Source organism: Lactuca serriola, chromosome 9, assembly GCF_051521515.1.
Source record: "Lactuca serriola cultivar US96UC23 chromosome 9, Lser_US96UC23_V15, whole genome shotgun sequence".
NCBI classification, from domain to species: Eukaryota; Viridiplantae; Streptophyta; class Magnoliopsida; order Asterales; family Asteraceae; genus Lactuca; species Lactuca serriola.
The window spans coordinates 12,949,426-12,961,809 of record NC_136416.1 but is presented as its reverse complement, the minus strand read 5'-3'; the positions used below and the strand labels follow the sequence as shown (position 1 = coordinate 12,961,809).

The 12,384-nt window shown below is 41.1% G+C and overlaps 1 protein-coding gene across 1 annotated transcript; it reads right to left on the bottom strand.

Moving 5' to 3' along the window:
- Positions 1–3,469: 3,469 nt before the first annotated feature.
- On the bottom strand, positions 3,470–7,540 carry LOC145075350 (uncharacterized). The gene is made up of 4 exons (XM_079021627.1): positions 7,462–7,540; positions 6,789–7,370; positions 5,815–6,682; positions 3,470–4,520 (listed from the first exon to the last, which is right to left on the bottom strand). Exons 1-4 carry the CDS (start codon positions 7,538–7,540, stop codon positions 3,470–3,472), a joined length of 2,580 nt encoding a protein of 859 aa, XP_078877753.1.
- Positions 7,541–12,384: the final 4,844 nt, after the last annotated feature.

Genomic DNA, 12,384 nt, shown 5'->3' with positions numbered 1-12,384 from the left:
GCTTGTTTATTAATGGATGTTTAGGATTGCTACCTGTACTTTTCTATAAAAAATGTTTATTAGATTATTGGGTGTTTAAACAAGGTTTAAGAAAATGTTTTTTTTATTAGCTTATTTGGTACCAAAATGTAATAATAATATTTTTTACAAAGAAAATATTATCTTACATTTTATTGACTTAAAAGAAAATTACCATAGAGTAAAAAGTATTTAGGTTTCCACTTTTGATGAAAAGTTTTGCATAATATAGAGGGAGGGGGTAACTTATCAAAAACTTTGTATTTAAGTGGATAAGTCATCTTGATATTATATTATCCAAACATTTCAAATAGTTTATTAGTGATGACAAAACCGTAATGCGTCAATAAATATTTCAAATTAGAAGTGAGCATTTAGCTGTCCCCAACCGTCCTAGGTTGGTGTCGACCGGTCCGGTCTTTTTTCGGATAAATATGAGAACGGTTCAGTTTTTTCGATCCGGAAGAGAGTATTAAACACTTTCAAAATTTACCCATTTTCTAATTGTGGTGCTTTTTATATGTCATGCATGTCATTATGACAAAATGGCATAGCATATTTATTTAGATACTCTTTGCAAATACAAGCAATACAATTATACAAACACATATCTATACAAAGCACTTCCAAACAATCACACACACACGTTTAATCATAAGTATACTTAAACAAGGGTAAATAAATAATTGCTTAATTAAAAATACCAATGACAGAATTTAGACTCTGACACATTTATCCTTAATGTTTGGGTTGTGGATGAAAAAATTCCTTTTTCCACATCTCTTGCGACTTCTCCTCCCAACTCACCACCCTTTTCTTCCCATTTCCCGCCAAACACATTCGGGCAATTAGAGGAACAATTCCAGTGTATGCCAACAGCATAGATGACTTAGCATTGGCATCGGCTCTTGTGTTTTCCTGCAACCCACTTTTGTATTTAACAACCACTTGTTTTGGGTGGTTTAACATGATTTCTCGTCTCAGTGTTAGAAGAAATAAATCTCAAATTAGGATCTGTATATATTAACAAGGGATTAGAGGGAAAGGAATGTTAGTTAAACCACTCCATCAGATTAATTTAATCAGAAAAAAACAGTGGGTTTGGTGCATAACAAAATAATCATACAAACAAACTAAGCACTAGGCCACAAGCTACCTCGCATTTCTACTTTATTTTAAAACTAGGTTAATATTCGTGGACACCACCGTCCAGAAAGAAAAACAATATTGAGAATATTATAACATATATAAGGATTATGGTATAGGCATATCCCCATTAATCCCTTATACGACACATGTTGCAAAACAATTCTTCAATATATAGAATTCTATATGTATTGAACTATAATATTTTTAGTCATAAATTACAAATCAAAAACTCTTCCAAGAAAATTGGAAATCATCTTCAAAGGGCATACCTTAAAGATAATTGTATTTGACATCATGTTCTATAATCTTTTATATATATATCAGGGTCGGCTCTACGTAGATGTTTTTTAAGTTAGGGCTTAGGGCCCCCAATTCTAAGGGGCCCCATATTTTTTAAAATCCAAAAGTTCAGTCCATTAAAAAATCTAATCCGGTAACCACAAAATAAATGAAGCAGAAGAATAAATCAACGATTGCTGCACTCATGAAATTTAAACGACATTGCATTCTTCTACCGATTCTATTTTTTGCGACATATTCATCTCATCTGTTTTTGATTTCCGAGTATAGTAAAGGCTAAAGGCCCCCAAATTTTTGGCTTGCTTAGAGCCCCTAAAATGATTGAGCCGCCCTATATATATATATATATATATATATATATATATATATATATATATATATATATATATATATATATATATATATATATATATATGCAAAGCAATTATTCAAAGAAAATGGAAATCATCTTCAAAAAGGCATACCTAAAAGATAGTTGTATTTGAAATCGTGTTCTATAATACTATATACAAACGATTCCAATCCTTTAACCTGGAAATGAAAACCCAAATCATTTTATTGTCAATCTCATAAAAACATGAATCGTTCTTGATAATAATAAATATCATGCATACATTTTCTACATATTATTGTTTTTCAACACTTTAGCTTTCAATTTCATGTCTAAACTATGAGAGTTATCATCTATTTGCTTGATCTATAGCTTTTAGTTATCGGCCTAAAAAGATAGAGAAAAAAAAAAGCAAACAAAAACTATGAGGGTACCATTCAGTTCAAAAAAAAAAATTATTAACATAACCGACAACAAAATTACCATCTTTTTTGTATTATAAAATTAGGTGTGAGTCCCATGTATTACATGGGTGTATTTAAAACAATTAAATATGTATAAACATTTGAGAAATTTGAATTTATTAGAAAAATGATAAAATATTGAATTACTAAAATTAAAGTGTTTTTTTTCTCTTTTAAATTTAAACAGATCATTTAGATAAAATAATCAAAGCAAATTAATGAGATTTTATTATGAAAATTTAAAATTATAAGGAAAGTCCATTAATGAAATTGATATACATTTATTATCAAATTTAAATACCATATGAAATTTAATAAAATAGGAAAACCACAAAATTACATATGGAATAAAAATTAATTCAAAATAACCACAAAATGGCATATGGCAAAATGAATAAGAATGTGACAAGTGGCAAAAAAAACTTTCATTTATTAGAGAAGACTTTCAAGCTTTTGAGTTGCATTTTGCCCCATTCCTCTCACTCTTTGCAAAATTAGGAGGCAAAGTAATTATGTTAGATTGTTAACATTGATACATATCTGGATGAGCATCTTGTAGATAACAAACAATAAACAATTTCCTTGTGTTGCAAGGACTGCTGAACAACCAGAAAAAAAGAAAAAGAAAACAGTGGCTAAAAGAGAACGAAGGACTTGATTCCAAAGGATTCACAAAAAACGTGGTTATTAAAAAAGCAAATTATTACAACTATATATACTAATTGAAATAGAAACCTATTCAAAATCTAAAACAATAAAATAAAACTTAAATATCTAGCTTTCCTAAAATGCCCGATGACTTAATATCTCATTAACCCAACACATCTAGATGTTTGTGTGCAAAGTGACCCTTAGGGTTTGCATTATATTTCATAGTATAAATAATATAGAGTATGAGATAATTACATAAAGGACCCTTATCTATACAATATATATGATACCTACACTAAACATGAAAATAAATAATACAATTAACACTCCTCCTCAGTTTGAGCGGGAGGTTCCCTAATGCTTAAACTGTCCTGAAAGTCAAGAAATAATTGTGTAGGTAGTCCTTTAGTAAAGATATTTGTGAATTGATGTGCTGATGGAACATGCAAAACACGAACCTGACCAATGACAACGCGTTCCCTAACAAAGTGTAAGTCAATTTCCACATGTTTGGTTCTTTGGTGCTGAACTGGGTTAGAGGCTAAGTACATGACACTTACATTGTCACAAAACACAACTGTAGAACGAGACAGAGGGCAAGATAGTTCAAGAAGAAGATTATGGCAGTTTCAGCAACAACATTCGCTACCCCCCGATACTCAGCTTCGACACTAGACCGAGACGCATGTTGACGTTTTGAAGACCATGAGACCAGATTATCACCAAGATAAACACATAACCCAGATGTAGACCGGCGTGTCAAAGGACAGCCAGCCCGGTCTGCATCAGAATAAGAAACCCAACGATCGACATGAGACGGATGAATGAACAGACCATGATGAAGAGTACCCTGAAGATAACGCAGAATACGTTTGAGGGCTAAGAAGTGCGGTTCTCGAGAATCATGCATAAAGAGACAGATCTGTTGAACCGCATATGCAATATCTGGACGAGTAAAGGTGAGATATTGTAAAGCCCCAGCAAGACTTCTGTATAAGGTCGGATCAGAAACTGGTTTCCCGGATAAAGAGAGTTTCGGTTTGGTGTCCGTGGGAGTACTACACGGATTACAGGAGGTCATGTCAGCGCGGGATAGGATCTCCTTAGCAAATGTCATCTGTGAAAGAAACAGACTATCTGTCGAGCGTGTAGCAGAAATTCTGAGAAAAAAGGACAGTAGACCGAGGTCTGTCATGGCAAAATCAGATGAGAGACGCGTAATGAATCTCGTGATGAGGGATGGGTTGGAAGCCGTGAGGATGATATCATCAACATAAAGAAGAAGATAGATAGTTTCCAAATCATGGTGAAATGTGAAAAGGGAACTGTCTGAGCGACTGCTGATAAATCCAAGAGAAGAGATGTATACTGCAAATCGTTGATACCACGCACGAGGAGCTTGTTTGAGGCCATATAGGGCCTTCCGAAGACGACATACGTGATCAGGGAAAGTAGGATGAACATATTCGAGAGGTTGTTTCATGTATAACTCTTCACTTAAGTCACCGTGAAGGAAGACATTTTTGACATCAAGTTGGTGAATAGGCCAGTGATAAGAGACAGCAATACTGAGAACAGTACGAACGGTGGCTGGTTTGACAACACGGCTAAAAGTGTCATCAAAATCTAGACCTAGTTGCTAATAGAATCCCTGAGCTACAAGGCGCCCTTTGTAGCGATCGAGATTACCGTGAGACAACCAACAATGTTGGCAGTAGGAGGGCGTACAACAAGATCCCAGGTGTGATTTTCAGTTAGAGCTGACATTTCCACATCCATAGCGAGTTTCCAATTTGGATCACTCATAGCTTGAGCAGTGAATCTGGGAATAGGAGAGAAGTTAGAGGTAGCAGAGAGATTAAGGATAGTACGAGGTTTTAGAGAGCCTGTTTGCGATCAAGTGGTCATAGGGTGACTGGGCGGTGGTGGTGGTGGAGGAGGAGGAGGAGTAGGAGAGGAAGGTGGTGGCATAGATGCCACGTGACCGACGGAGTGAGTAATCATGAATAAGGGGAGAGTCGAGGGATGATCATCATCGAGAATGAAGTGGTTATAGTCAGACTCAGAAGGGGATGGATGAAAATCAAAATAAGGAAAGCGATCTTCATCGAATATGACGTGACGAGATATGATAATGCGTTGAGTGACGAGCTTTAGACACTTGTATCCCTTGTGATCCGGAGCGGGACCAAGATAAATACAAGCGGTAGACTGAGGAGAGAGTTTGTGAGGGGAAGTAGACGATATGTTAGGATAACACAGACATCCAAAGACATGAAGGTGGTCATACTTAGGGAAGAAACCAAAGAGGACCTCAAAGGGTGTCTTAAAAGATAGAGTGGTAGTGGGAAGTAGATTTAAGGTGTGAACAACGGTGAGAAGAGCTTCGGTCCAAAATGAAGATGCTAAGGAAGCTTGAAACAGAAGTGTACGTATAATATTATTGATGGAATGAATGGAGCGTTCAGCTTTGCCATTTTGTTAGGACGTGTATGGACAAGAGAAACGAATAGTAATGCCATTGGATTGAAGATATGTAATAAGTAAGTGGTTATTAAATTCTCGGCCGTTATCACACTGAAAGGATTGAATATCGGTTTTAAATTGATTTTTAACATACATTCGAAAATTGCAAAAAATATAATATACTTCAGATTTTGCACGAAGAGGAAAAACCCATAAAAAATGAGAGAAGTCATCGAGGAACAATAGATAATATTTAAAACCACTCAAGCTAGTAATAGGAGATGTCCATAAATCCGAATGAATAAGTTCAAACACACGAGTAGTTTTAGATAAAGAGGAAGAAAAAGGTAACCGACAATGTTTTCCAAGTTGACAAGCAAGACAAATTGGAACTTTATTAGTGCTACTAGAATAAAATGATGAGACTGCAAAAACTTGAGTACAAAAGATCCGGGATGTCCTAAACGACGATGCCATGTGGGAAGAGAAACCGTGGTAAAAGTTGTAGCAGAAACCGTAGGAACAGAAGGAGTGCACGGGTACAAATCACCAACACTATCACATCGTTGTAGGACGACATCTGTATTAAGATCCTTTACAGAAAAACCAAAATGGTCAAAAGAGACAGAAACCCAATTATGAGTAGTGAATTTACGCACAAACACTATTTTTTTAATTATTTTATTGGACACAAGGACATTTTTAAGTAAGAATTTATCTTGAGAATAAGGAAGATATGTTTGGCCAATGTGAGAAACCAGAATAATAGCACCATTACCGACCATGATGGACTTAGAATTACATGGTGATATAGAAAACATGTTAACTTGGTTGAAGTTCATGTGTGAGCTTGCTCCCGTATCCATGTAATATTGATTATCCGGTGGCGGTTGGATGGACATTGCTTGAAAAATCGATGCTAAATCTGTGGGTTGTGTTGAAGAAGTCGAACCCGGACCTTGAGAAATATTATTATGTTGTTGGTAGGCTAAACCTTGGTTGTTGGGCCGAAATTGCATGGAAATGGGCTGCCCAAAAAGGGCAGCATGTTGTTGGACCGATGGGTATGCAGTGCTGGGTTGTTGAGCAGAAAAATAGGTTGGCAACTGTGCTTGTTGGGCCATGTTAGCTTGCTCGTGTGCAGGAAAAGTGCCAACAGCAGCATATGGAAATTGTGGTTGTCCATTTGAGGGCATCGCATATCCCCAAGGAGAGTTAGGACCACCATTTTGACCATAAAAAGAATATTGTTGCTGATGTGGAGATGTTTGACCAATAGTGCTTGGATGAGACCCCATTATACCTGCAAATTGAGAATTTTGTCTTGGAGAAGTGCCTGATTATTTGGTTAGCACTAGTAGAATTACTAGAATTTCCCCCTCTTTTAGAAGAAACCCGGTTATTATTACGATTTTTATTCCATTTATTTTTTGATTTTCCGAATTGTTGTGAAACGGAATAAAGAGCAGTTGTTGTGATGTTTGTCAGGTCTTGCATCATGTCGTGGTTGTCTTCACGATTTTCATGGAGTAGAAGCATATTTTTGGCTTCTAAAAAAGATGGGAACGGTTTAGTATTTGTGACAACGTCGATAATACTTTGGTAGGAGGGCGGTAGACCACGAAGAATTTTCATAACAAGCTCCACTTCAGATATATCTGAGTCAACATCATGTAGAGCATGAGCAAGGTGTTTGAGATTGTGGCAGTAGTCATGAATAGAGGATGCACCTTTTTTGGTGTTACGAAACTGTTCTTGTAGTTGCAACATCCAAGACATTTTATTATTGAGAAAGAATTCCTGGAGGTTATCCCATAAGTTCTTTGCAGTGCATTTATCAGTAGTAATAACCTGCAACACATTGGGATCACAAGTCGAGTAGAACCATGATTTCACACGAGAACCAATTGAGTGTCGGTCTTCATCATCTTCACCTGTTGGTTTTGATTTTCCAGTAATGTGTCCAAGAACCTTGGCGCCTTGACAAATGTCTTTAAATATACGACACCACAGTTTATATTTAGAACCATCAGAAGTTAATTTGAAACTAAACTGGTTATAGACACTTGTTACCGCGTATACCAACTGTTGAGCGGTAGGGGTTGTGGTAGAAGAATCGGCTGGAGTGGTACTCACTGTAAATCCGTAAAAGCAAAGACATAAGATGGAAGTAAAAACCTGTAAAAATAAACAGGAGACTTACTGCAAGAAGAGGAGTTGTAGTAGAACCACTTGTGCAACACCAACAAGGAAGAAAGTAGGCAGTGAAAAGGCAGGTAAGCGAGAACAGGTTCCAGAAGTAGGTGGTATCGATGGGGATTACTGGACAGAAATTGTAGTGGGACACATGTGTGTAACGACCCAAATTTTACGTCCAAAAATTTTTCTTTTTAAATCAATACTTAGAAAACGATTTTAATTAAAACACTGTCTGGTCCAATCATTTCATAACATACATCGTGTCTGAAAACCAAAACATGAAAACAATCAACTATCAGAGTACAAAATCCCAGAATGACTCATCGTGCGGAAAACGAGATGCGTGCATGATGTGCCGCTACCGCGCCAGCTCCTTCCCCCTTAAAGAAGAGGTACCTGAAAAACAAAACTGCAAACCGTAAGCACGAAGCATAGTGAGTTCCCCCATAATACCTCATACCATACAAACATACAATGAACAGCTAGGAGATACGGGCCTCGCCCACACTCCACTATCAGAGAGATACGGGCCTCGCCCACACTCAGCTGCTAAACCAGAACATACAAGTATCACACAGACAACGAGTATAAACATTTCTATCATATTGGCATATATCATAATCAAACTCAACCATGAGATACGGGCTCTGCCCACACTCCGACACTAACATATCGTCTATACGGGCCGGCCTTGGTGCCTTAGACCCGTTACTATTGGAAGGAAACTCACCTCGAAAAGTAGCTACCGAAATTCTGACTGCTAGACGTCTGGCTGCTGCACCGGTAATCCTCCGGCTACAAATCCATAGACATAGATTAGCCACTCATAAATACCCTTAGGTCAATTGACTGACCCATCCCTGGTCCAAGGTCAACTCCTTGGTCAAAGTCAACTTCCAGTTGACTGGACTCGCCGAGTCGTGGCACAGACTCGCCGAGTCCTTCTCCTACTAACCCGGTCCTACTCGCCAAGTCCCTCTTCCCACTCACTGAGTCACCTTTAACTCACTACTCGGGATTATAGAACCGACTTCTGATCTGACTCGCCGAGTCCAAGAACAACTCGCCGAGTCCCACGAGCAGATCTCCTACTCGCTTCCAAATCCTCACCAGAGCATCCCTTAAGAGGATTTGGGGTTCTGGGACTATTGCTACACGTTAAATTGCTAATTCCGCGTACAGATACGAAGGGTTGGACCTTCAACACTTAAACCCCTCTTACTTAGTGAAAGTTCATATGACTCGCCGAGTTTGAAGAATAACTCGTCAAGTTACAGGCAATCTTCATAGGACTCGCCGAGTTGTTCATCAAACTCGCCGAGTCTAAGGCCATATTCATGGAACTCACCGAGTTCCACTTTGGGACTCGTCGAGTCCTTTCGACCCATTTCCCATACAGACCAAATCTGAGACATGCAACGCTTCCAAACCATAGATCTATGTTCCTAGGGCATGCTTATCACGTAAAGTTGCAAACTTTACGTGCATGCATGGCCCTATAAGCTCAAGAAGGCAAACCCAAGCTCTTTAAGAGGTCATACATTCAATAGGGACCTCAATAACTCCAACAACAAAGACTTTACACTTCTAAGATGTCCATAAGGTCCAAATCTTAAGTCTTTTCAGAACATAGAGCATAAACACATGAATTTTGAGGTTTTAGGGATTGAAAGCCACTAATTTGGGACAAAAAGGGGATCTAATGAACTAGTGATCAAGGTAGGAACTTTTCTACCTGAATGGAAGCCTCTTGCAAGGTAGATGTCGGATCTACTTCCCCTCCTTGCACTCTTCAACCACCTTCTTCTTCTCTTATGCTTCAAACTTCCTTCACAAGGCCAAAATCACTCACAAGGACAAAAAGGGGCTAGGGTTTCGCTCTACAACTCTTCTGGAAGTGTTAGGGACAAAGGAGGCCAAGTTAGAGTGTTTAAATAGGGTGCAAACACCCGGATTAGGGTTTTTGTCCAAACAGGGTCTACTCGCCGAGTCCGGGGACTGACTCGCCGAGTCCAAAGTTCAAACCCTGCGCCTTATCCCGCTCCTACTCGGCGAGTTGGTCCTTCAACTCGCCGAGTCCAAGGAAAAAATTGAACTAAATTAAAATATTAATCACAAGGATTACGTGCCAGGAACCAGGTGCTACAAATCTCCCCCACTTATTTTAGACTTCGTCCTCGAAGTCTGCTACACGATCCTGAAACAGCTCGGGGTAGTGCTCCATCATCTCTTCCACCGGCTCCCAAGTCCACTCCGATCCCTTCCGGTGTTGCCATTGCACCTTCACGAGTTCCACCCTCTTGTTCCTTAGATCTTTCGACTTCCTATCGAGGATTGCCACAGGACGCTCGATGTAATTCAGGCTGTCATCGACCTGAATATCCTCCAAAGGCACCACTACCGAGTCGTCTACCAAACACTCCCGCAATTGAGAGACGTGGAAAGTGTTGTGGATCTGGCTGAGTTCGGCTGGCAGATCCAACCTATACGCTACCTTGCCCACCCGGGCTACAACCCTGAATGACCCGATGAACCTTGGGCCCAACTTGCATTGCTTCCTGAATCGGATGACGCCTTTCCACGGCGACACCTTCAGGAGAACCATATCCCCGACTTGGAATTCCAAGTCTGAACGGCGCTTGTCGGCATAACTTTTTTGCCGACTCTGGGCAATCTAAAGCCTACTCCGGACCTGCTGGATCTTCTCTGTCGTCTGGAGCACCACTTCGGTGCTTCCCATGACCCTCTGGCCAACCTCTCCCCAACATATCAAGGTCCTGCTCCTCCTTCCATACAACATCTCAAAGGGAGGACGGCCGATGCTTGCATGATAGCTATTATTATATGAGAACTCCGCCAACGGGAGGTAGGTATCCCAACTACCTCCGAAATCCAGAACACATACCCGCAACATATCCTCTAACGTTTGGATGGTCCGCTCGCTTTGACCATCCATCTGCGGGTGAAAAGCGGTGTTGAAATGCAGACGAGTACCCAACTCATCATGGAACTTCTTCCAAACCTGGAAGTAAAATGCACATCTCTGTCTGAAATCACTGATACTGGCACCCCGTGCCGCGCCACTATCTCCCTGATATAGATGTCGTCCAACTTCTCGGGCGAGATGCTTTCCTGAATTGGGATAAAATGGGCGCTCTTGGTTAATCGGTCCACGATGATCCATATAGAATCCACTCCCCGCGCGGTCCTGGGTAGCTTCTTGATAAAATCCATCGTAATATCTTCCCATTTCCACAACGGGATATCCAACGGCTGCATCTTGCCGTGCGGTCTCTGATGCTCGGCCTTGACCTTCCTGCAGGTCAAGCACCGCTCGACGTACCAACCCACATCCCGCTTCATGCAGGGCCACCAATAGTCCAGACGAAGATCCTTATACATCTTCGTCGCCCCGGGATGAATAGAGAATCGAGATTTGTGCGCCTCCTCCATCAAGACCTGGCGCACGCCTCCGAGGTACGGCACCCACACCCTATGGTGTAATGTCAATAATCCCCTGCTATCATAGTCGAAGGAGGAAACCTGACCCACTATGCACTCACTCTTCCGATGTTCCTCCTTCATGGCCTCCTGCCGGGCCTCCCGAATCCGCTCCAAAAGCGGAGTCACCACTATCATCCGCATGCAAATATCCCTGATCGGCGCCGCCTTGAGGCTAAACACATCGGCCACCACATTGGCCTTCCCCGGGTGGTAAAGGATCTCACAATCATAATCCTTCACCACATCGAGCCACCGATGCCACCTTATGTTCAGATTCGGCTGATCCATGAGGTACCTCAAACTCTTGTGGTCCGTGTAAATGGTACACCGAACCCCATAGAGGTAATGTCACCAAATCTTGAAGGCGAAGACCACCGCCCCCAACTCTAAATCGTGCGTTGGGTAGTTCGCCTCGTGAGGCTTCAGCTGCCTCGAAGCGTAGGTAATGACATGACCTCTCTGCATCAGTACCGCGCCCAACCCTGAAATGGGCGCGTCACAATATACCACAAAATCCTCTACGCCCTCTGGCAGGGCTAAGATTGGCGCCTCGCACAATCTCTGTCTCAGAACCTCGAATGATGTCTGCTGCTCAGGCCCCCATCAAAAGACCAGGACTTTCTTAGTCAATCGTGTCAGGGGTACGACTCTCTTGGAGAAGTCCTGAATGAATCTCCGATAGTAGCCCTCTAGTCCTAGGAAACTCTGAATCTCAGATGGAGACTTCGGAACCTCCCACCTCATCACGGCCTCCACCTTGGTCGGATCCACCGAAATCCCGTCCTGGTTGACAAGGTGCCTAAGAAACTGCACCTCGCGCAACCAGAACACACACTTGGAGAACTTAGCATATAAGCTCTCCCTCCTCAGGGTCTCCAACACCTCTCGTAGATGCCCCTCGTGTTCCTCTTGCGTCTTGGAATAAACCAAGATATCATCAATGAAAACTATTACAGACCGGTCCAGCATCGATCTGCACACGCGGTTCATGAGGTCCATGAACGCGGCAGGGGCATTGGTAAGCCCAAACGGCATCACCACAAACTCATAATGGCCATAGCGCGTCCGGAACGTGGTCTTCTACACATCCTCCTCTCTGACGCTCATCTGATGATAGCCCGAATGCAAATCGATCTTGGAGAACCAAGATGCTCCCTGTAACTGGTCAAAGAGTTCATCAATCCTCGGGAGTGGGTAACGGTTCTTCACCGTTACCTTATTCAGTTCCCGATACTCTATACACATCCGATGCGACCCGTCCTTCTTCTTCACAAACAGAATCGGGGCTCCCCAAGGTGAACT